Source organism: Magnolia sinica, chromosome 16, assembly GCF_029962835.1.
Source record: "Magnolia sinica isolate HGM2019 chromosome 16, MsV1, whole genome shotgun sequence".
In the NCBI taxonomy this organism is placed as follows: domain Eukaryota; kingdom Viridiplantae; phylum Streptophyta; class Magnoliopsida; order Magnoliales; family Magnoliaceae; genus Magnolia; species Magnolia sinica.
This window is the reverse complement of record NC_080588.1, coordinates 56,528,622-56,554,490: the sequence shown is the minus strand read 5'-3', so window position 1 is coordinate 56,554,490 and position 25,869 is coordinate 56,528,622. Positions and strand designations below refer to the sequence as shown.

Genomic DNA, 25,869 nt, shown 5'->3' with positions numbered 1-25,869 from the left:
ACAACCCGGAGCTCGAGGAGCGTCAGACGCCACTCTCACCGTCTCACTCGTCAGTGCGTCTTTGCTGAAGGCTTTCGCAGAAGCTCCTGCGTTAGTATTCCGGGTGGGCCCACTGCGATGTTCGTGAGAAATCAAACCCGTCCATCTGTTTTTCAATCTCATTTTAGGACCAGTGTGAAAAAATAAGGTGGATCGAAAATTCAAATGGCTCACAAGAGATGAAAAGTGGGAATTTATTTTTAACCATTGAAATATTTAGATGGCAATCAAAGTTTTGTATCAGTCAAAGTATTTTGTTTTCGGAGTTTTCACTTCATCCCAGTAAAAAAGACCTTATACGCAGTTTGGATGGCATATAAACATTAAGACGGATCCTAGGAAGGTTTCAGCGATAGGAATTTCTTTTCTCACTATTTCATCTTATATGGCTCAGTCGAGTTTTGGATCCTAGTAATTTTTGGTCACATACCCTAAAATGAGCTCAAAAATTGGATGGACGGGTTGGATTTCTCATAAACATCACGGTAGACCCCACCTTGCATCCCAGCATAGGAAGCCTTCCGCAGCAGGCGTCCTCTCTCCGTCTTCCACACTCCCTGAGAGAGCCTTCCGCAGCAGCTAACCTACAACAGATATATATCAATGCATGTGGTTTATCTACTCCGGATCGGGTCGGGGCGAGTCGGATCAGATCCATTCGAATCGAGTTTCGGGTCGAATCGGTCCGGATTAACCACGATCCGAATTCGATCCGGAAAGCATTCGGATCTAGATGGTTCAACTCGACCCGCACCGATCCAGGCCGTCGGATCGGATCGGAACGGGACGGATCGGGTCGGGTCGGGTCGGATCCACCGAATCGGGTTAGAAATGCCCCGCTCTATTTACAATGCCTGTTTTATGCAAGCTTGGTGAAATAAACAAGTTTTGTGGGGGCCATTATATTGCACGTGAAACTTTCATCCATTCATCATATGAGAAAAATTATTTAACCCGTATATAATAAAATATAGATTTATAAAAATATTATATGGGCCACACCAATGAGATAAATGTAAAATTTCTTGTAAAACCTATAAGATTATGTGGTGTGGCCCACATGGGTTTTTTATTAGCATTATTTTTGGTATTTCCTTCATTAGGATTATTCACACATGATGAATGGGTTTGATGAAATATGAATACAATAGTATTCCTACATAAAAAATCTATGGTTGGCATCACATTTCCATTGTCCCTTCCCGTGTAGATAATTTGAGGTTTGGATCTTGTTGAATTTTTTTTTTATAAGGATCTAAAATTGACGATAGAACATGATGGACGGAGTAGATTTCACATATTCAACTGGTGGACTCCACAGACCTTAGTGTTTACGCGCTGCGTAAAACAAGAGGTATTCGGGTCTGGGGAGCGGATTGGCTACTCCCCCTGACACCAGCCCTGGGGCTAGTGGTCGGTGTGCTGTGGACCTCACTATGATGTATGTGTTTCATCCATTCTGTTAATTCAATTTTAAACATCATTTTATTGCTTTATCCCAAAAATTAGAGGTATATACATCTCAGGTGGACCACACCACATGAAAACAATAGAGATTGGATATCCACCATTAAAATTCTCCTAAGGCCTACTGTACTGTTTATTTGACATCCAATCTGTTGATTAGGTTATACAAGCCCAGATGAAGGGAAAAAACAACAATCAGCTTGATCCAAAACTTCTATGGCCCCCAAAATGTTTTTAATGGTCAGCACTCATTCAACACTGTTTCCTGTCATGTGGTCCAATTGAGATTGGGATATAACTCATTTTTGGACTCATACCGTAAAATTATCCGTAAAAATAGATGGACGGAATGGATGAAACAAATACATCAAGGAGGGCCCCACAGAGCACCGACCACCAGCCATTGGCTTGTGTCAGGGGGAGTAGCCAATCCGTTTCCTCGGGTCTGTTCCAGTATTCTGAAATAGGAAGGAGTCCGTGCAACACTACGGAAGGGGATTGCGTCCTACCCCTGCCCGGACGATAATCCGTCCGGGTAGCGATCTGTAGGGTACACAGTGAAGTGAATACTTTATCCACACTGTTTATTCCTTTTTTCAGATCATTTTACATTACCACCATAGAAATGAAGCACGTACACAGTTCCAGTGGACCACACCAAAGGAAGCAGTATTGATAATGAATCCACCATTGAAACCTTTCTAAGGGCCACGGTGATTTTATTTTATTTTTACCATGCAACCTATTCATAAGGTCATGTATACATGCATGAAGTGGTAAAAAAAAATATCAGCTTAATCCGAAACTTCTGCAGCTCCTGATACGTTTTTAATGGTAAGCGTTCAACCCTCACTTTGTGGTCCACTTAAACATTGGTTCTACCTAATTTCTTGGTTCACATACTAAAATGATCTGTAAATATCGATGGACGGCGCGGATAAAAACCTTACATCAATGTGGATCCCACGTATAGCCACCCGGACGGATTATCGTCCGGGCGGGGGTAGGACGCAATCCGCTTCCGCAGCACTACACCACCTGTTTTGACGCAGATGGAATACAATCCCCCCTGGATCAAGGTAGATACGGGCGGTCCTGTTAAGGGCTCTGTCGGGGCCCACCGTATGTATAAGTTTTATCTGCACTGTCCATCCATTTTGATATATCATTATAGAGCATGAGCCATGAAATCAGAAAGATTGAAGCCTCAAGTCAACCACACCGATGGAAGCACTGCGGATTGAAAGCCTGTCATTTAAAACTGCCTAAGGGCCATAGAGGTTTTTGATCAAGCTAATATTTATTTTTTCCTTTCATCCAGGTCTACATCACATTATCAACAGGTTGGATGAAAAATAAACATCATGGTGGGCCCTAATAAGTTTTTAATGGTAGGAGTTCAATCCCACTGCTTCCTGTGGTGTGTGGTCCACTTAAGCCTTTGATCTGCCTCAATTGTATACTAAAATGATGTATTGAAATAGATAGAAGGAGTGGATAAAACATATACATCACGGTGGCCCCATGGAACCCCTGCTGGGGTAGTACGCAATCCCACGCGGTTTTCCTGCGAAAGGCTTTCGCAGAAAGTTCCTGCACAGGAACCAGGTGGGGCTCACTTTCATATTTTTGAGAAATTCTCTCCGTCCATCCGTTTGTTGAGTTCATTTTAGGATACGAGGCCAAAACTGAACCGTATCCAATGCTCAAGTGAGCTGAAAATGTGATAATTGAAAATCCACAGTTGAAATATTCGTGGGGCCAAGAAAGTTTTGAATCATGATATTATTTGTGTTTTCAGTTCATCCCAGCACAAATGACGTTATTAACGGTATGGATGGCATGTAACCATAACTTACAAACCTAGGGAGGTTTCAACGGTAGAAATTTCCCTAACCACCTTTACCTTCAGTACGGCCTACTTGAGTCTTGTATCCCACTACATTTTATTTTCTTCACCTAAAATGAGGTCACAAAACGGATAGATGGAGTGGATTACTGAAAAATATCACGGTGGACCCACCTAAGTTTCAAGCGCAGGACCTTCCTGCAAAAGTTCGCAGGACATCCGCGTTAGGCAATCCGCCTCCTAGAACACCACGCAATCCGCCGCTTAGAACAACGGGGCACCAATTTTATACACAACATCCATCCGCTCCATCCATCAGGTTCTTCCCTCGACACAAGGACCTGGGATAAAAAATCAATTAGATCCAAAACTCGAAAGGTCACATAACATGAAAAAATGGGATTGGACGTTAACAATAGGTTTGAAAGTGGGGCCACCATGGCATGCATCTCTTATCAAAACTTTTAATAAGATATAACGCATCAATATTGAATGATGAGACAGAAATTATACAGATACAAAAATCAGGTGGGCCACACGACATGAACTTAGGATCACCTTTACATGGTTCTGATTGGTGTGGCCCATCAAATTTTTATATCATAATAATTTTTAATGGTTATCATCTAATAGACGGAGTGGATTTACACATGAAATATGATGTGCCCCACTAGCTCATGTGCTTTTATACAGTTGTTACAGGTCATGTAAAAATTTCGGTAGTAACCCCTCGACTACATAGGTCTCGGTACTATTCAATTACGTGGACCCTATCATGATGTAATAGACTAATAGTATTATACATGCCGTCCATCCATTTTTCCACACCAAAAAATGAAGCAAATCCAAATCTCAAGTGGACCACACCATAGGAATATTAGTGATTGAGATAACACAAATATCATATTCATCCGAAACTTTTGTGGCCCACAAGAGGACTTTGATGGTGGGCGTTCAATCACCACCATTTCCTATGGTGTGGTCTACCTAAGATTTGGATCTACTTAATTTTATGGCGATTGCCTAAAATAAGTGGTCCACCTAAGATCTGGATCTACTTAATTTTATGGCAATTGCCTAAAATAAGCTGGAAAAATGGATGGATGAGATGGATGAAACATAAACATCATTATGGGCTCAGGTCAGGGTATACCCCAATAAATAAATAAAAGGATAATATTAATATGTTATTTTTATTTTACTACCTTTTTAAATTATAAAATAAATAAAAGGATAATATTAATATGTTATTTTTATTTTACTACCTTTTTAAATTATAATGTTATTAAACTACCTCATTAATCAAGTTATAAAAAAAAAAGTACCTTCCGTTTTTCCTCCACTTGCCTTTCCAAGGAACGACCTCCAACGGGGATCAGATTGGGCCTAATATGATATTTGTGAGAAATCTATCACATCCTTCTGTTTTTCAGATCATTTTATCACATGTGATGAAAAATGCGGCAGATTGAAAACTCAAGTGGGTCGTACAAGAGGGAAAAGTGCGAGGAGAAATGCCTACGTTGAAACATCCCTTGGTCTATGCTAAAGTTTATATGTCATCCACACAGTTCATAAGTTCATTCTTACTGTGATGGATTGAAAACACAATAATATTAGACTGATCCAAAACATCTATGACCCTATGAAAACTTCAATGGCATACATTTAATCCTCATTATTTTCTGTCATGTGGCCCACTTGGGTTATATATTTGCCTCATTTTTTAAACCATGTTCTATCATAATCTGCCAAAATGGATGAACGGGGTGGATTTCACATAACTTTTCATGACAGGAAGTTACAGTGCAAAGGCTTCCTTCCTGGCTATCCGCTGGATGTAAATATATCAATGATGATTTGCTACTGTCAAAAAAATTCCCTAAAAAAATAAAAAATTGAAGAGTTTTCTCTAGAGGCAATTTGGTTCTTAGCAATGTCTCTACCATCCATCCATTTCTTGAGATCATTTTAGAGCATGAGCCAAATAATGAGGTATATTAAAATTTCAGGTGGACCACATCACAAGAAAATGGTTATGATTGAACCCCTGCCATTAAAAACTTCCTAAGGCCCACTATTATGCTTATTTTCTATCCAACTTTTTGATTAAGTCACACAGACATGAATGAATTGAAAACACAAATATCAGTTTGATCTAAACCTTATGTGGCCCCAAGAAGTTTTTAACGGTGGGTGTGCAATCATTATCGTTTCCTTTTTGTTGTCCACCTAAGATTTGGATCTACCTCATTTTTATACTCGTACCCTGAAATGAACCAGTAGAACAGATGAACAGCGTGTAAATAAAACAAATATATGATTGTGGGCTCCCCCATATCAATATTACTACGGAGAAGACCATAAATAGTACGGAATTCTTTACACATGTGTATAGCCAAACCCATGCACTCACCGACATGCATGTCATGCATGTGCATGATCCAAAGTGTCCATAAGATAGGCCCTAAAGTGGAAGAAATGATCTACAAAAATGGATGGATGGATAAAACCCATACATCACTGTGGGTGGCCCCACAGAGCCCTTGTATGGGGAAATGGATTGGCTACTCCCCCTACTACCAATCTGGTGGCTAGGGGTGTACATTGGGCCGAACCGAGTCGAACTGGGTTCAACTTGGCCCGGCCCAGTTACCGCCAAACCCAGCCCGAAACCGGCCCGGCTAGGTCCGGGCCAACATGTCCAGCCCGAACTCGGCCCGGTCAGCAATCGGGCGAGTTCGGGCCAAGTTTCGGACCTTACAGCAAATTCATGGGTCGGGCGACGTTCTCACTTCTCTGTCTCAAATGGTTAGGGTAAGGATTTAGGAATATATATATATATATATATATATATATATATATATATATATATATATATATATAGGACGAAAGCATTAAAGAAAGGAAATTAGAAAAGAATATTCACAGTTCCAATAAGATCAATTACAAGTAAGCCGAGTCAAGCATTTTTGGGCCGAGTCGAGCGAGTTAACCGGGCTAGCTCGGTTCGTGTACAGCCCTACTGGTGGCTGATGGTCGGTGCTCTGTGGGCTCCACCATGATGTATGTGTTTCATCCATTATGTTCATCCATTTTTACAAATCATTTTAGGGCTTAATCCCAAAAATTAAAGGGATATAAGTGTTAGGTGGACCACGCCACAAGAAAACAACAGTGATTGGATATCCACCATTAAATTCCTCCTGAGGTCCACTGTAATGCTTATTTGACATCCAATCTGTTGATTAGGTCATACATACCTAGATGAAGGGAAAAAACAAAGATCAGCTTGATCCAAAACTTTTATGAGTCCCAAAAAGTTTTTACTGATTCACGTTCATTCAACACTGTTTCCTATAATGTGGTCCACTTGACATTGGTTTACAACTCATTTATGGTCTCATATCATAAAATGATCTAGAAAAATAGATGGATGGCATGAATGAAACACTCTTGGAACATTTGCATAAAGTCAAGGATATTATATATGTGATCTATATTTAGTTGTCCAATTAACCGCTATGGAAGTAGAGATGATCTTATAACTCATTTATTCCTATGATTAAAATGACCTTCGGATCATGATCAATGACTTAGATTGTCCCTCAATGGGCAATAATACAATTTACTATTTTATGACTTCTGAGATGCATTAAATGAGGATATCTTCTCCGAGGAAGGGATGGATGAGTAAAGAGTATTCCATTTCATTTTATATCTTTCTCTCGCCTTAATATTATATGAATAAGTGGTGTGGGACCAACTGAAACAAATGTTGTCATCTTACAGATATTTGAGTATTAAATTAATGCCTAACTAACACTTAATAACCAAAGCTGGAGTTGACTCATGTAATCAGTAATATACACGCTTATTTAACTAATCAACTTTATTTAGGAACTTTCATTTATTTTTTATTTAAAACATCGATTTAAATAATTTTTAAAGTAATATTATAAAATATTTACTTTTTTAACAATATTGTTTTCAAAATCTATCAAAAATTCAATATTGTCAACGGATAAGTTTTTCAATGCTAATTAATAGTTCTAAAAACTTAACGTTATTATCAAAGAATTTTCATCATGTAGATGTATAATTTGGTATCGACCAAACTACTTTTTTAGTGTAATCGAGTCCAACCAATTTAAAGACTTTTATCATTGTATACTAAAATAACGACACTTAATTTTATCTTCTTGTACAAAAGAAAATGGTAGATGAGGAAATAGAGAGTCCCCCATAAAATTGATTGCTCACACGTTATAATGATTAGATTAAATCAAAGCAATGTATAAATAATAAGTCTATATATATTTCTATAATTCATGTCATAAAATAAACTATACACGCAATATGTTGAGTCTATAATACATAAATCATCACATATAAGATGTGACTCTTCTCGTATATTCATAACCTACCTTTTATTTAGGCAATAATATTAATTGCATAGAAGAGTATTGGAGCATTATGTTATTTCAACTTTGATTAGTTTCATCTTCAATCGCTAAGGACCGAAGGCAAATATGATATCTCGTCGCTTGGATTCTCATTATTTAATTTTCACAATAAAAAGCAGTTCATACCTCAACATATGAATTTCACCCCAATTATACCAATGAAAAATAACTTAGATGGGTGGGCCCATTTAATCTAATGGTCTACATGATCTAGGAAGCTTTGTATAAAACTGAAGATGGATAGTCTATGTCTAATATTCTACCTAACAACTATGGAATCTCATGTAACCCTCAATCGGTGTCTATGTATTGAAAGAGATAGATGACCACTTAGATTGTTAAATTGGTTGATAGAGATAACTTATATAGATTTGTTGGGGGACCGCGGAAGCACGCAGATGAATCAAGCAAAGTATTCCAATTGTACAACTAAGCAAAATCATAAACACTCCGAAATTAACGTGGAAAAACCCTTGCTAGAAAAAGCTACGGTACGAAACAATAGTAATTGACCATAAAAGTAGAAAATTACAAGAGATAAAGATTACCCGATTCGAACAAGCCTGTAATCTCCCTTACAAGCCCTTAAAACCTTTGAAATGAATTTGAAAGCTCTAAGATACACCATATTCCCGATTACACCCATACACATAGCATGTATGAGGATCAAAATTGAAATATGAAACAAATCCTGTACTTACGCAACTCTACGTAACTCTGCACGATCGTTTGATGGCACTTCGATAGCATTAACAGACTGTCGATGGCATCGAACCCCTTCGATGTAATTGAATTAAACACTAAAATGTTCCAGCGATAAAACATAGATTTTCCCGACGGCATCGAGTAACCTTCGATGACATTAAAGTCTGCTCGATGACATCGATCTGTTATCGACAAACATGTTGATTTACAAATTTAAGATATCAATCAACAATCTCCACAATGTCTTTAATCCCTATTCTTCATAGCTCTTTTTTCCTCATCTCTAATTCTGCCTTGCATCATAACTCCACATCACTTCTCGTGCACACTTCATCTTCTATTTACTCCTTCACCAAGCCCAAAGAAGTTGCACAGAACTTGAACTTCTCTGTGGGAACCACCTTAGTGAGCATGTTTGTCGAATTCATGCTCGTGTGAATCTTTTCCAAAGTTATGTCTCATTCCTCAAGCACCTCTCGAATAAAATGGTAACGAACATAAATGTGTTTAGTACATGAGTGATAAATAGAGTTCTTAGACAAATTGATCGTGCTTTTGTTGTCACGATTAACAAGCATAGCCTCCTAGTGAAGCCCCAACTGATTTATCATTCCTCTCAACTAAATATCTTCCTTGAATGCTTACGTCACTGCCATATACTCAGCTTCGGTTGTGAAAAGAACCACTATAAAATGAAGCTTCGACATCCAAATAATCGCTCCACTCGCTAGCACAAACAAGTAACCGAAAGTCGACCTTCTAGTATCCACACTGTATGCGCAATCAAAATCCACATAACCTATTAACTTGGCCCATGGTTTCTCAAATGTCAAGACATAGACCCGCGTACCTCGAATGTATCGAAGTAGCCATTTCATTGCTTCCCAGTGTTAATTGTTGGGGTTGGATATGTATCTGCTGATAACACCCACCGCATGTGAAATATCAGGTCTAATATAGACAATGACATACATCAAACTGTTAGTTGCACTTAAATAAGGCACACGAGATATCTCCTACTTTTCTTCATCAGTTTTATGACACTGTTCAAAAGAGATTAAAATGCGTTACGTGAGGAGCGCTAACCGGCTTTGCCCTGTCCAGACCCATCTCTGTAATTCTTTTTATCAGTGGGGGGACCGGACCTGCCATTGCCATTCGAGCATCCTCTAATATACTCCCTCTTCATCCGTTGGTGGTCCAGCTACGATTTCACGGCCGAAGAGCAGCAACCACAGCAATGCGGCAATCTTCCCAAGTCAGCATTAGGCAGCTCGAAGCCGGAATCGATAGCATTCAATTGGGGAGCAGAGAACCTGGGGTCAGCAATGCGTGAACAGAGAATGGTGGCTTCCTGGAGCCGGATATAGCGGTCAAGCTCGGCAGCGGCAGCCCATTGGATTTCATAGTAACTGAGGGGGGATAAATGGTCAGGATTGATTGATAGGGATTGAAATGAAGGCGATCCGATGGGTTGAGACGTAGGAGCGGTGGGGTAATAGCAAGGAAAGAGAGTTTCAAGAAAAGATGGGTTTGGGGGGTTAGCTTGGGAAGCGACGTTTGGATAGAGGAGGTGATTGTTTTGGGAAAGAGAAGGAGATGTTCGTCATTGAACAAAGAATTGGCTGAAACGATTGGAGAGTTCTTCTTCTTCATCATCTCTTAGTAATCTATCCATCTTGAAAGAAGATGGAAGATCTCGAAACCTTGAAAAAGAATTAAAGGGTTCAAGGGGATTTTATAGATTTCAGAGATACTTAAAAGAAGTGATAGAGGTTATTGGAGTGTTTGAGTTTTAGAAAAAGAAGGAAACTGAAAGAGATTTTGGAATCTACCGGGGTTTTAAATGGGTATACGAGATATGTTGAATATTTGAATTTCATATAAAGTTTCCTATTAAGAAAAGTGATAGAGATTGGTATGGTTAGAATTTTAGAAACAAAAGGAAATTCTAAACAGAGAGAGATTGCATGAAAAGGAGAAATAAATGCTTTTTGTCGTGCATGTGGAATAAGACTGGAGTACTTTACAACGCCTGTTTTATGCAAGCTTGGTGAAATAGACAAGTTTTGTTGGGGCCACCATATTGTACGTGAAACTTTCATCCGTTCATTATGTGAGAAAAATTATTTAACCCATATATAATAAAATATAGATTTATAAAAATATTATATGGGCCACACCAATGAGATAAATGTAAAATTCCTTGTAAAACCTATAAGATTATGTGGTGTGGCCCACATGGGTTTTTTATTAGCATTATTTTTGGTATTCCCTTCATTAGGATTATTTACACACGATGAATGGGTTTGATGAAATATGAATAGAATAGTATTCCTACATTAAAAAATCTATGGTTGGCATCACATTTCCATTGTCCCTTCCCGTGTAGATAATTTGAGGTTTGGATCTTGTTGAATTTTTTTTATAAGGATCTAAAATTGACGATAGAACATGATGGACGGAGTAGATTTCACATATTCAACTAGTATACTCCACAGACCTTGGTGTTTACGCGCTGCGTAAAACAGGAGGTATTCGGTGTTTGTTCCGGTATTGTGAAACAGGACGGAATCCGTGCAACACTACGGAAGCGGATTGCGTCCTACCCCCGCCCGGACGATGATCCGTCCGGGTAGCGATCTGTGGGGTCCAAAGTGATGTGAATACTTTATCCACGCCGTTTATACCTTTTTTCAGATCATTTTACAACACTACCATAAAAATGAAGCATGTACACAGTTCCAATGGACCACACTAAAGGAAGCAGTATTGATAATGAATCCACTGTTGAAACCTTTCTAAGGGCCACGGTGATTTTATTTTATTTTTACCGTGCAACCTATTCATAAGGTAATGTATACATGCATGAAGTGGAAAAAAAAATCAGCTTAATCCGAAACTTCTGCAGCTCCTAATACGTTTTTAATGGTAAGCGTTCAACCCTCACTTTCTAGTCCACTTAAGCATTGGTTCTACCTAATTTCTTGGTTCACATGGTAAAATGATCTGCAAATATCAATGGACGGCGCGGATAAAAATAGATGGACGGAATGGATGAAACAAATACATCAAGGAGGGCCCCACAGAGCACCGACCACCAGCCATTGGCTGGTGTCAGGGGGAGTAGCCAATCCGTTTCCTCGGGTCTGTTCCAGTATTCTGAAACAGGAAGGAGTCCGTGCAACACTACGGAAGGGGATTGCTTCCTACCCCCCCCCCCCGGACGATACTCCGTCCGGGTAGCGATCTGTAGGGTCCACAGTGAAGTGAATACTTTATCCACACCGTTTATTCCTTTTTTCAGATCATTTTACATTACCACCATAGAAATGAAGCACGTACACAGTTCCAGTGGACCACACCAAAGGAAGCAGTATTGATAATGAATCCACCGTTGAAACCTTTCTAAGGGCCACGGTGATTTTATTTTATTTTTACCATGCAACCTATTCATAAGGTCATGTATACATGCATGAAGTGGAAAAAAAAATATCAGCTCAATCCGAAACTTCTGCAGCTCCTGATACATTTTTAATGGTAAGCGTTCAACCCTCACTTTCTGGTCCACTTAAGCATTGGTTCTACCTAATTTCTTGGTTCACATGGTAAAATGATTTGTAAATATCGATGGACGGCGCGGATAAAAATAGATGGACGGAATGGATGAAACAAATACATTAAGGAGGGCCCCACAGAGCACCGACCACCAGCCATTGGCTGGTGTCAGGGGGAGTAGCCAATCCGTTTCCTCGGGTCTGTTCCAATATTCTGAAACAGGAAGGAGTCCGTGCAACACTATGGAAGGGGATTGCGTCCTACCCCCCCCGGACGATACTCCGTCCGGGTAGCGATCTGTAGGGTCCACAGTGAAGTGAATACTTTATCCACACCGTTTATTCCTTTTTTCAGATCATTTTACATTACCACCATAGAAATGAAGCACGTACACAGTTCCAGTGGACCACACCAAAGGAAGCAGTATTGATAATGAATCCACCGTTGAAACCTTTCTAAGGGCCACGGTGATTTTATTTTATTTTACCATGCAACCTATTCATAAGGTCATGTATACATGCATGAAGTGGAAAAAAAAATATCAGCTCAATACGAAACTTCTGCAGCTCCTGATACGTTTTTAATGGTAAGCGTTCAACCCTCACTTTGTGGTCCACTTAAACATTGGTTCTACCTAATTTCTTGGTTCACATACTAAAATGATCTGTAAATATCGATGGACGGCGCGGATAAAAACCTTACATCAATGTGGATCCCACGTATAGCCACCCGGACGGATTATCGTCCGGGCGGGGGTAGGACGCAATCCGCTTCCGCAGCACTACACCACCTGTTTTGACGCAGATGGAATACAATCCCCCCTGGATCAAGGTAGATACGGGCGGTCCTGTCAAGGGCTCTGTCAGGGCCCACCGTATGTATAAGTTTTATCTGCACTGTCCATCCATTTTGATATATCATTATAGAGCATGAGCCATGAAATCAGAAAGATTGAAGCCTCAAGTCAACCACACCGATGGAAGCACTGCGGATTGAAAGCCTGTCATTTAAAACTGCCTAGGGGCCACAGAGGTTTTTGATCAAGCTAATATTTATTTTTTCCTTTCATCCAGGTCTACATCACATTATCAACAGGTTGGATGAAAAATAAACATCATGGTGGGCCCAAATAAGTTTTCAATGGTAGGAGTTCAATCCCACTGCTTCCTGTGGTGTGTGGTCCACTTAAGCCTTTGATCTGCCTCAATCATGTACTAAAATGATGTATCGAAATAGATAGAAGGAGTGGATAAAACATATACATCACGGTGGCCCCATGGAACCCCTGCTGGGGTAGTACGCAATCCCACGCGGTTTTCCTGCGAAAGGCTTTCGCAGAAAGTTCCTGCACAGGGAACCAGGTGGGGCTCACTTTCATATTTTTGAGAAATCCTCTCCGTCCATCCGTTTTTTGAGTTCATTTTAGGATACGAGGCCAAAATTGAACCGTATCCAATGCTCAAGTGGGCTGAAAATGTGATAATTGAACATCCACAGTTGAAATATTCGTGGGGCCAAGAAAGTTTTGAATCATGCTATTATTTGTGTTTTCAGTTCATCCCGGCACAAATGACGTTATTAACGGTATGGATGGCATGTAACCATAATTTACGAACCTAGGGAGGTTTCAACGGTAGAAATTTCCCTAACCACCTTTACCTTCAATACGGCCCACTTGAGTCTTGTATCCCACTACATTTTATTTTCTTCACCTAAAATGAGGTCACAAAACGGATAGATGGAGTGGATTTCTGAAAAACATCACGGTGGACCCCACCTAAGTTTCAAGCGCAGGACCTTCCTGCGAAAGTTCGTAGGACATCCGCGTTAGGCAATCCGCCTCCTAGAACACCACGCAATCCGCCGCCTAGAATAACGAGGCACCGTTTTTATACACAACATCCATCCGCTCCATCCATCAGGTTCTTCCCTCGACACAAGGACCTGGGATAAAAAATCAATTAGATCCAAAACTCGAAAGGTCACACAACATGGAAAAATGGGATTGGACGTTAACAATAGGTTTGAAAGTGGGGCCACCATGGCATGCATCTCTCATCAAAACTTTTAATAAGATGTAACGCATCAATATTGAATGATGATACAAAAATCATACAGCTACAAAAATCAGGTGGGCCACATGACATGAACTTAGGATCACCTTTACATGGTTCTGATTGGTGTGGCCCATCAAATTTTTATATCATAATAATTTTTAATGGTTATCATCTAATGGACAAAGTGGATTTACACATGAAATATGATGTGCCCCACTAGCTCGTGTGCTTTTATACAGTTGTTACGGGTCATGTAAAAATTTCGGTAGTAACCCCTCGACTACATAGGTCTCGGTACTACTCAATTACGTGGACCCTGCCATGATGTAATAGACTAATAGTATTATGCATGCCGTCCATCCCGAACTCGGCCTGGTCCGCAATCGGGCGAGTTCGCGCCAAGTTTCGGACCTTACAGCAATTTCATGGGTCGGGCGACGTTCTCACTTCTCTGTCTCAAATGGTTAGGGTAAGGATTTAGGAATATATATATATATATATATATATATATATATATATATATATATATATATATATATATATATATATGATCGAATCGGGCCGAACTGGGACCTGTTCGAACTCGGCCTGAACTCAGTTTCGAGCTGAAGAAAATGGCCCGTCTCGAACCGAACTTAGTTCCCGGTCGGGCCGAGTCGAGCTTTTTTGGGCCGAGTTGAGCGAGTTAACCGGGCTAGCCCGGTTCGTGTACAGCCCTACTGGTGGCTGATGGTCGGTGCTCTGTGGGCCCCACCATGATGTATGTGTTTCATCCATTATGTTTATCCATTTTTACAAATCATTTTAGGGCTTAATCCCAAAAATTAGAGGGATATAAGTGTTAGGTGGACCACGCCACAAGAAAACAACAGTGATTGGATATCCACCATTAAATTCCTCCTGAGGTCCACTGTAATGTTTATTTGACATCCAATCTGTTGATTAGGTCATACATACCTAGATGAAGGGAAAAAACAAAGATCAGCTTGATCCAAAACTTTTATGAGTCCCAAAAAGTTTTTAATGATCCACGTTCATTCAACACTGTTTCCTATAATGTGGTCCACTTGAGATTGGTTTACAACTCATTTATGGTCTCATATCATAAAATGATCTAGAAAAATAGATGGATGACATGAATGAAACACTCTTGGAACATTTGCATAAAGTCAAGGATATCATATATGTGATATATATTTAGTTGTCCAATTAACCACTATGGAAGTAGAGATGATCTTATAACTCTTTTATTCCTATGATTAAAATGACATTCGGATCATGATCAATGACTTAGATTGTCCCTCAATGGGCAACAATACAATTTATTATTTTGTGATTTATGAGATGCATTAAATGAGGATATCTTCTCCGAGTAAGGGATGGATGGGTAAAAAGTATTCCATTTCATTTTATATCTCTCTCTCCTTAATATTATATGAATAAGTGGTGTGGGATCAACTAAAACAAATGTTATCATCTTACATATATTTGAGTATTAAATTAATGCTTAACTAACACTTAATAACCCAAGCTGGAGTTGACTCATGTAATCAGTAATATACACACTTATTTAACTAACCAACTTTATTTAGGAACTTTCATTTATTTTTTTATTTAAAACATCGATTTAAATAATTTTTAAAGTAATATTATAAAATATTTACTTTTTTAACAATATTATTTTCAAAATCTATCAAAAATTCAATATTGTCAACGGATAAGTTTTTCAATGCTAATTAATAGTTCTAAAAACTTAACGTTATTATCAAAGAATTTTCATCATGTAGATGTATAATTTGGTATCGACCAAACTACTTTTTTAGTGTAATCGAGTCCAACCAATTTAAAGACTTTTATCATTGTATACTAAAATAACGACACTTAATTTTATCTTCTTGTACAAAAGAAAATGGTAGATGAGGAAATAGAGAGTCCCCCATAAAATTGATTGCTCACACGTTATAATGATTAGATTAAATCAAAGCAATGTATAAATAATAAGTTTATATACATTTCTATAATTCATGTCATAAAATAGACTATACACGCAATATGTTGAGTCTATAATACATAAATCATCACGTATAAGATGTGACTCTTTTCGTATATTCATAACCTACCTTTTATTTAGGCAATAATATTAATTGCATAGAAGAGTATTGGAGCATTATGCTATTTCAACTTTGATTAGTTTCATCTTCAATCGCTAAGGACCGAAGGCGAATATGATATCTCGTCGCTTGGATTCTCATTATTTAATTTTCACAATAAAAAGCAGTTCATACCTCAACATATGAATTTCACCCCAATTATACCAATGAAAAATAACTTAGATGGGTGGGCCCATTTAATCTAATGGTCTACATGATCTAGGAAGCTTTGCATAAAACTGAAGATGGATAGTCTATGTCTAATATTCTACCTAACAACTATGGAATCTCATGTAACCCTCAATCGGTGTCTATGTATTGGAAGAGATAGATGACCACTTAGATTGTTAAATTGGTTGATAGAGATAACTTATATAGATTTGTTAGGGGACCGCGGAAGCACGCAGAATAATCAAGCAAAGTATTCCAATTGCACAACTAAGCAAAATCATAAACACTCCGAAATTAACGTGGAAAAACCCTTGCTAGAAAAAGCTACGGTACAAAACAACAGTAATTGACTATGAAAATAAAAAATTACAAGAGATAGAGATTACCCGATTCCAACAAGCCTGTAATCTCCCTTACAAGCCCTTAAAACTCTTTGAAATGAATTTGAAAGCTCTAAGATACACCATATTCCCGATTACACCCATATACATAGCATGTATGAGGATTAAAATTGAAATATGAAACAGATCCCGCACTTACGCAACTCTACGTAACTCTGCACGATCGTTTGATGGCACTTCGATAGCATTAACAGACTGTCGATGGCATCGAACCCCTTCGATGTAATTGAATTAAACACTAAAATGTTCCAACGATAAAACATAGATTTTCCCGACGGCATCAAGTAACCTTCGATGACATTAAAGTCTGCTTGATGACATCGATCTGTTATCGACAAACATGTTGATTTACAAATTTAAGATATCAATCAACAATCTCCACAATGTCTTCAATCCCTATTCTTCATAGCTCTTTTTTCCTCATCTCTAATTCTGCCTTGCATCATAACTCCACATCACTTCTCGTGCACACTCCATCTTCTATTTACTCCTTCACCAAGCCCAAAGAAGTTGCACAGAACTTGAACTTCTCTGTGGGAACCACCTTAGTGAGCATGTCTGTCGAATTCACGCTCGTGTGAATCTTTTCCAAAGTTATGTCTCATTCCTCAAGCACCTCTCGAATAAAATGGTAACGAACATAAATGTGTTTAGTACATGAGTGATAAACAGAGTTCTTAGACAAATTGATCGTGCTTTTGTTGTCACGATTAACAAGCATAGCCTCCTAGTGAAGCCCCAACTGATTTATCATCCCTCTCAACTAAATATCTTCCTTGAATGCTTACGTCACTGCCATATACTCAGCTTCGGTTGTGAAAAGAACCACCATAAAATGAAGCTTCGACATCCAAATGATCGCTCCACTCGCTAGCACAAACAAGTAACCGAAAGTCAACCTTCTAGTATCCACATTGTATGCGCAATCAAAATCCACATAACTTATTAACTTGGCCCATGATTTCTCAAATGTTAAGACGTAGACCCGCGTACCTCGAATGCATCGAAGTAGCCATTTCATTGCTTCCTAGTGTTAATTGTTGGGGTTGGATATGTATCTGCGGATAACACCCACCACATGTGAAATATCAGGTCTAATATAGACAATGGCATACATCAAACTGTTAGTTGCACTTAAATAAGGCACACGAGATATCTCGTACTTTTTTTCATCGGTTTTATGACACTGTTCAAAAGAGATTAAAATGAGTCACGTGAGGAACGCTAACCGGCATTGCCCTGTCCAGACCCATCTCTGTAATTCTTTTTATCAGTGGGGGGACCGGACCTGCCATTGCCATTCGAGCATCCTCTAATATACTCCCTCTTCATCCGTTGGCGGTCCAGCGACGATTTCACAGCCGAAGAGCGGCAACCACAACAATGCGGCAATCTTCCCAAGTCAGCATTAGGCAGGTCGAAGCCGGAATCGATAGCATTCAATTAGGGAGCAGAGAACCTGGGGTCAGCGATGCGTGAATAGAGAATGGTGGCTTCCTGGAGCCGGATATAGCGATCAAGCTCGGCAGCAGCAGCCCGTTGGATTTCATAGTAACTGAGGGGGGATAAATGGTCAGGATTGATTGATGGGTATTGAATGGAAGGCGATCCGATGGGTTGAGACGTAGGAGCGGTGGGGTAGTAGCAAGGAAAGAGAGTTTCAAGAAAAGATGGGTTTGGGGGGTTAGCTTGGGAAGCAACGTTTGGATAGAGGGGGTGATTGTTTTGGGAAATAGAAGGAGATGTTCGTCGTTGAATAAAGAATTGGCTGAAACGATTGGAGAGTTCTTCTTCTTCATCATCTCTTAGTAATCTATCCATCTTGAAAGAAGATGGAAGATCTCGAAACCTTGAAAAAGAATTAAAGGGTTCAAGGGGATTTTATAGATTTCAGAGATACTTAAAAGAAGTGATAGAGGTTATTGGAGTGTTTGAGTTTTAGAAAGAGAAGGAAACTGAAAGAGATTTTGAAATCTACCGGGTTTTAAAAGGGTATACGAGATATGTTGAATATTTGAATTTCATATAAAGTTTCCTATTAAGAAAAGTGATAGAGATTAGTATGGTTAGAATTTTAGAAACAAAAGGAAATTCTAAACAGAGAGAGATTGCATGAAAAGGGGAAATAAACGCTTTTGGTCGTGCATGTGGAATAAGATTGGAGTACTTTACAACGCCTGTTTTATGCAAGCTTGGTGAAATAGACAAGTTTTGTTGGGGCCACCATATTGTACGTGAAACTTTCATCCGTTCATCATGTGAGAAAAATTATTTAACCCATATATAATAAAATATAGATTTATAAAAATATTATATGGGCCACACCAATGAGATAAATGTAAAATTTCTTGTAAAATCTATAAGATTATGTGGTGTGGCCCACATGGGTTTTTTATTAGCATTATTTTTGGTATTCCCTTCATTAGGATTATTTACACACGATGAATGGGTTTGATGAAATATGAATAGAATAGTATTCCTACATAAAAAAATCTATGGTTGGCATCACATTTCCATTGTCCCTTCCCGTGTAGATAATTTGAGGTTTGGATCTTGTTGCATTTTTTTTTATAAAGATCTAAAATTGACGATAGAACATGATGGACGGAGTAGATTTCACATATTCAACTAGTATACTCCACAGACCTTGGTGTTTACGCGCTGCGTAAAACAGGAGGTATTCGGTGTCTGTTCCGGTATTGTGAAACAGGACGGAATCCGTGCAACACTACGGAAGCGGATTGCGTCCTACCCCCGCCCGGACGATGATCTGTCCGGGTAGCGATCTGTGGGGTCCAAAGTGATGTGAATACTTTATCCACGCCATTTATACCTTTTTTCAGATCATTTTACAACACTACCATAAAAATGAAGCATGTACACAGTTCCAATGGACCACACTAAAGGAAGCAGTATTGATAATGAATCCACTGTTGAAACCTTTCTAAGGGCCACGGTGATTTTATTTTATTTTTACCATGCAACCTATTCATAAGGTCATGTATACATGCATGAATTGGAAAAAAAATTAGCTTAATCCGAAACTTCTGCAGCTCCTAATACGTTTTTAATGGTAAGTTTCTGGTCCACTTAAGCATTGGTTCTACCTAATTTCTTGGTTCACATGGTAAAATGATCTGTAAATATCGATGGACGGCGCGGATAAAAATAGATGGACGGAATGGATGAAACAAATACATCAAGGAGGGCCCCACAGAGCACCGACCACCAGCCATTGGCTGGTGTCAGGGGGAGTAGCCAATCCGTTTTCGTTCCGCACATTGAGAAACAGGAAGGAGTCCGTGCAACACTACGGAAGGGGATTGCTTCCTACCCCCCCCCCCCGGACGATACTCCGTCCGGGTAGCGATCTGTAGGGTCCACAGTGAAGTGAATACTTTATCCACACCGTTTATTCCTTTTTTCAGATCATTTTACATTACCACCATAGAAATGAAGCACGTACACAGTTCCAGTGGACCACACCAAAGGAAGCAGTATTGATAATGAATCCACCGTTGAAACCTTTCTAAGGGCCACGGTGATTTTATTTTATTTTACCATGCAACCTATTCATAAGGTCATGTATACATGCATGAAGTGGAAAAAAAAATATCAGCTCAATCCGAAACTTCTGCAGCTCCTGATACGTTTTTAATGGTAAGCGTTCAACCCTCACTTTGTGGTCCACTTAAACATTGGTTCTACCTAATTTCTTGGTTCACATACTAAAATGATCTGTAAATATCGATGGACGGCGCGGATAAAAACCTTACATCAATGTGGATCCCACATATAGCCACCCGGACGGATTATCGTCCGGGCGGGGGTAGGACGCAATCCGCTTCCACAGCACTACACCACCTGTTTTGACGCAGATGGAATACAATCCCCCTTGGATCAAGGTAGATACGGGCGGTCCTGTCAAGGGCTCTGTCAGGGCCTACCGTATGTATAAGTTTTATCTGCACTGTCCATCCATTTTGATATATCATTATAGAGCATGAGCCATGAAATCAGAAAGATTGAAGCCTCAAGTCAACCACACCGATGGAAGCACTGCGGATTGAAAGCCTGTCATTTAAAACTGCCTAGGGGCCATAGAGGTTTTTGATCAAGCTAATATTTATTTTTTCCTTTCATCCAGGTCTACATCACATTATCAACAGGTTGGATGAAAAATAAACATCATGGTGGGCCCAAATAAGTTTTCAATGGTAGGAGTTCAATCCCACTGCTTCCTGTGGTGTGTGGTCCACTTAAGCCTTTGATCTGCCTCAATCATGTACTAAAATGATGTATCGAAATAGATAGAAGGAGTGGATAAAACATATACATCACGGTGGCCCCATGGAACCCCTGCTGGGGTAGTACGCAATCCCACGCGGTTTTCCTGCGAAAGGCTTTCGCAGAAAGTTCCTGCACAGGGAACCAGGTGGGGCTCACTTTCATATTTTTGAGAAATCCTCTCCGTCCATCCGTTTTTTGAGTTCATTTTAGGATACGAGGCCAAAATTGAACCGTATCCAATGCTCAAGTGGGCTGAAAATGTGATAATTGAACATCCACAGTTGAAATATTCGTGGGGCCAAGAAAGTTTTGAATCATGCTATTATTTGTGTTTTCAGTTCATCCCGGCACAAATGACGTTATTAACGGTATGGATGGCATGTAACCATAATTTACGAACCTAGGGAGGTTTCAACGGTAGAAATTTCCCTAACCACCTTTACCTTCAATACGGCCCACTTGAGTCTTGTATCCCACTACATTTTATTTTCTTCACCTAAAATGAGGTCACAAAACGGATAGATGGAGTGGATTTCTGAAAAACATCACGGTGGACCCCACCTAAGTTTCAAGCGCAGGACCTTCCTGCGAAAGTTCGTAGGACATCCGCGTTAGGCAATCCGCCTCCTAGAACACCACGCAATCCGCCGCCTAGAATAACGAGGCACCGTTTTTATACACAACATCCATCCGCTCCATCCATCAGGTTCTTCCCTCGACACAAGGACCTGGGATAAAAAATCAATTAGATCCAAAACTCGAAAGGTCACACAACATGGAAAAATGGGATTGGACGTTAACAATAGGTTTGAAAGTGGGGCCACCATGGCATGCATCTCTCATCAAAACTTTTAATAAGATGTAACGCATCAATATTGAATGATGATACAAAAATCATACAGCTACAAAAATCAGGTGGGCCACATGACATGAACTTAGGATCACCTTTACATGGTTCTGATTGGTGTGGCCCATCAAATTTTTATATCATAATAATTTTTAATGGTTATCATCTAATGGACAAAGTGGATTTACACATGAAATATGATGTGCCCCACTAGCTCGTGTGCTTTTATACAGTTGTTACGGGTCATGTAAAAATTTCGGTAGTAACCCCTCGACTACATAGGTCTCGGTACTACTCAATTACGTGGACCCTGCCATGATGTAATAGACTAATAGTATTATGCATGCCGTCCATCTCGAACTCGGCCTGGTCAGCAATCGGGCGAGTTCGGGCCAAGTTTCGGACCTTACAGCAATTTCATGGGTCGGGCGACGTTCTCACTTCTCTGTCTCAAATGGTTAGGGTAAGGATTTAGGATATATATATATATATATATATATATATATATATATATGAAAACAGTAGAGTCAGGCCGGGTCGGGCGAGGTCGATTCAAGTTTCAAACCGAGTCGGGCCGAACTGGGACCTATTCAAAGTCGGGCCGAGTCGAGCTTTTTTGGGCCGAGTTGAGCGAGTTAACCGGGCTAGCCCGGTTCGTGTACAGCCCTACTGGTGGCTGATGGTCGGTGCTCTGTGGTCCCCACCATGATGTATGTGTTTCATCCATTATGTTTATCCATTTTTACAAATCATTTTAGGGCTTAATCCCAAAAATTAGAGGGATATAAGTGTTAGGTGGACCACGCCACAAGAAAACAACAGTGATTGGATATCCACCATTAAATTCCTCCTGAGGTCCACTGTAATGTTTATTTGACATCCAATCTGTTGATTAGGTCATACATACCTAGATGAAGGGAAAAACAAAGATCACTTGATCAAATTTCGACCGAAGTTTAATGACCCGATCGACGCAACATGCTTCCTTGTGCCGAACTCGAACTTGTTCGGGCCGAGTCAGCATTTGCGAGTGAAGTATACCCCGGCTGCGTCTAGTCCGTGTGGGAGTCGGTCCATTTGTGGTACCATTGATGCGGTTACATCCAAGCATTTTGGCGTCCATAGCTTGAGGTGGAGCAGAACTCGATTGGATATCGCTGTATGGTCTCCCAGGTCCACTATGTTTATCTATTATGTTCATCCATTCATTTAGGTACATCCAAATTAAGGCAATATGTATTATGAAGTCCAAAAAAATTACGTGATGATACAGTGTATTCCTAATGTGCACTCAATAGTTTACAATCATTATGTATATCAATAGACATAATGATGTCACTATGAAAATTAAATCGATTATGTATCAAACTTTATATTGGTCATTACCATAACACTGATAAGTATCTTAAAATTCCTTATGATATGACCTATGTATGATCAAAACTTTGACATGTAAGTCAATAAAATTGTCTATATATGATCAAGCTATTATAGATGATTTAAAACTGATATGAAATTTCGATATGATTGTAATGTCATCATAATATTTATCTATTTTATTGAAATTAAATGTGTACAGGAATGTGATAGATATCTATATATTATTGCAACTATGTATGATAATAAGAGCCTATCGAATATGTATCTTAATTCACTTAATTTATTTAATATCTTAAATCTTAACTATTATAAAAATGATTTATATTAACAATATATTATTTCTAACTCAATCAATATTGTAAAATATATTTATTCATTAATTAATATATTCTACGTTAATATTAATAATTAATATAGTTAGAATTATCATAATTATATTTACATCGTAAGATTTTAATGATATTCAATATTTACTTTTAACAGTATATGATTACTAATTAAATTTTATACAATTTATATGTAAAATAACCTAATTAGAATTTACTTTAACTATATATAATATTTAAATAAGTCTAAAATTGATAACATTATATAATAATTAAGTCTATATCATATTATCTAAATTACATGTCATAAAATAAATATAACGATAATTTTATCTATATAAATTAAATTAACATATTATCTATCATAAATTTATTCATTGATTAATATATTTAACATTAATTTAGCAAGTATAAATTTAAGTCTTTTCATTTTATCAATTTGATAAAATAATATCTCAATATGAGCTATATATCTGTGATTCAATAAAGTTTACATAAGTCATTCAATACCATATACAATATTTAATGTTAATATACAATGAAAATAGTATAGCATGTAGATTCAATTAAATTTCTAATATGGACGACTAGCAATTACTATCAACTGAATCCATGAATTCTATGTAATACAATAAACTTTAATATAAGATACTATACATGAATAATAGTGGGCCACTAATGCTAATGATAAGAATTTATTGCAGTAAGAAGATAGCATAGTAATTCAACATTATACTTACAAATCTAGAACTCGAAGTAAACATAAACTTGCTGAAACATAAATTCAAACATAGATTACACAGTTGAACAAAATAATGATGATACCCGAAATTATGAATCAACATATAACTTAACTAAATATTACATTAAATTAACTGATATAATTGACTAGAAATCCGTATACACAAGATGAGCATTAATAATACATGAAAATGATCAGATACCATTCGTAATCACGTATCGCAGATTGATGCCCTTCATGCATTAAAGATCGCAAATGATGAATTGAAGACATTAAGATCACTAATTCAAACTTCAAGCATAATATTCATTGCACAATAAGCCTAGACATAAGCGATTATCAATATCGTGAATGCTTGATTACAAATCTTACAGAGTTCAACAACAATCTCAAATAATCTTCAACCATTCATAATCTAGATTTTCGATTCATAACCCATCAACTCTAATCACCTCATACTAACTGTCTCCTCCCTAGTTGCACAGTTAATATACCGCGCAACCGCATATACTTGCGCGCATCCGCGTAATCACCCCTTTTGCTTAAAATTTTTCCAGGTACTTAGTACTTTGAATCTTCAAAGCATCTTATCTTCTTGATAATTCTAACACCTGTCTTCTTCAACCCATCAAGGCCCGTACCAAGAAAACATTTCGCCTTATCGAACCAGCTACGGCACAACCTTCTCATCAAGAAATACAAGATATGATTTTAAACCATGGTTGCATTTTGATTTACTGGAAAATAAAGGGCCAGTGCAAAAGCTTCCAACTTAAAAGCTTTAGAACCTATACCAATCAAAATCACACCATTAATCCACTCTACAAGACAAGTCCGAAATCGTATAAACATTCGCGCAATCAATGCCTATACATTATGCTAGTCTCAATGTAGTTGAACGTACCATTATCGCAGTAATGTTGAATAGAATATCGTTAACTGAATAAATATCTCATAGATATCACTACTAATATCGATACCTTCTATCTAGCATGTTAAGAATTAAATAATGCAATAGCCTACGGATACTCTATCCGATCTTATCATGCAGTACTCAGTTAGACTCTAATTTACGTGCACTGCTTGCCATCCTTCGATTCGTATATGGCATCGACCGCATTGGACTCGAATCTGCAATATGCAATCTCAACATCCTCGTAAGCCACATGGCGAACGAACAGATGGGCAGATTCGCGACAGAAGAACAATGCGGCATTAACATGACTTGCGAGACATACTGGTACGAATAGCGACGAAGTGCGCGCAAGGAAAGAGAGTTTCAAGAAAAGATGGGTTTGGGGGGTTAGCTTGGGAAGCGACGTTTGGATAGAGGGGGTGATTGTTTTGGGAAATAGAAGGAGATGTTCGTCGTTGAACAAAGAATTAGCTGAAACGATTGGAGAGTTCTTCTTCTTCATCAT

The 25,869-nt window shown here is 38.6% G+C and overlaps 1 protein-coding gene across 1 annotated transcript in view; it reads right to left on the bottom strand.

Moving 5' to 3' along the window:
* The window catches only part of LOC131228867 (putative pumilio homolog 8, chloroplastic), a 34,888-nt gene extending 9,019 nt beyond the window's left edge, over window positions 1-25,869 (bottom strand). The window contains exons 1-2 of the mRNA XM_058224716.1: window positions 25,523-25,869; window positions 18,323-18,712 (exon numbers count right to left, since the gene is read on the bottom strand). Coding sequence (XP_058080699.1) covers window positions 18,323-18,712; window positions 25,523-25,869 — 737 coding nt within the window. The remainder of the gene's footprint in view (window positions 1-18,322; window positions 18,713-25,522) is intronic.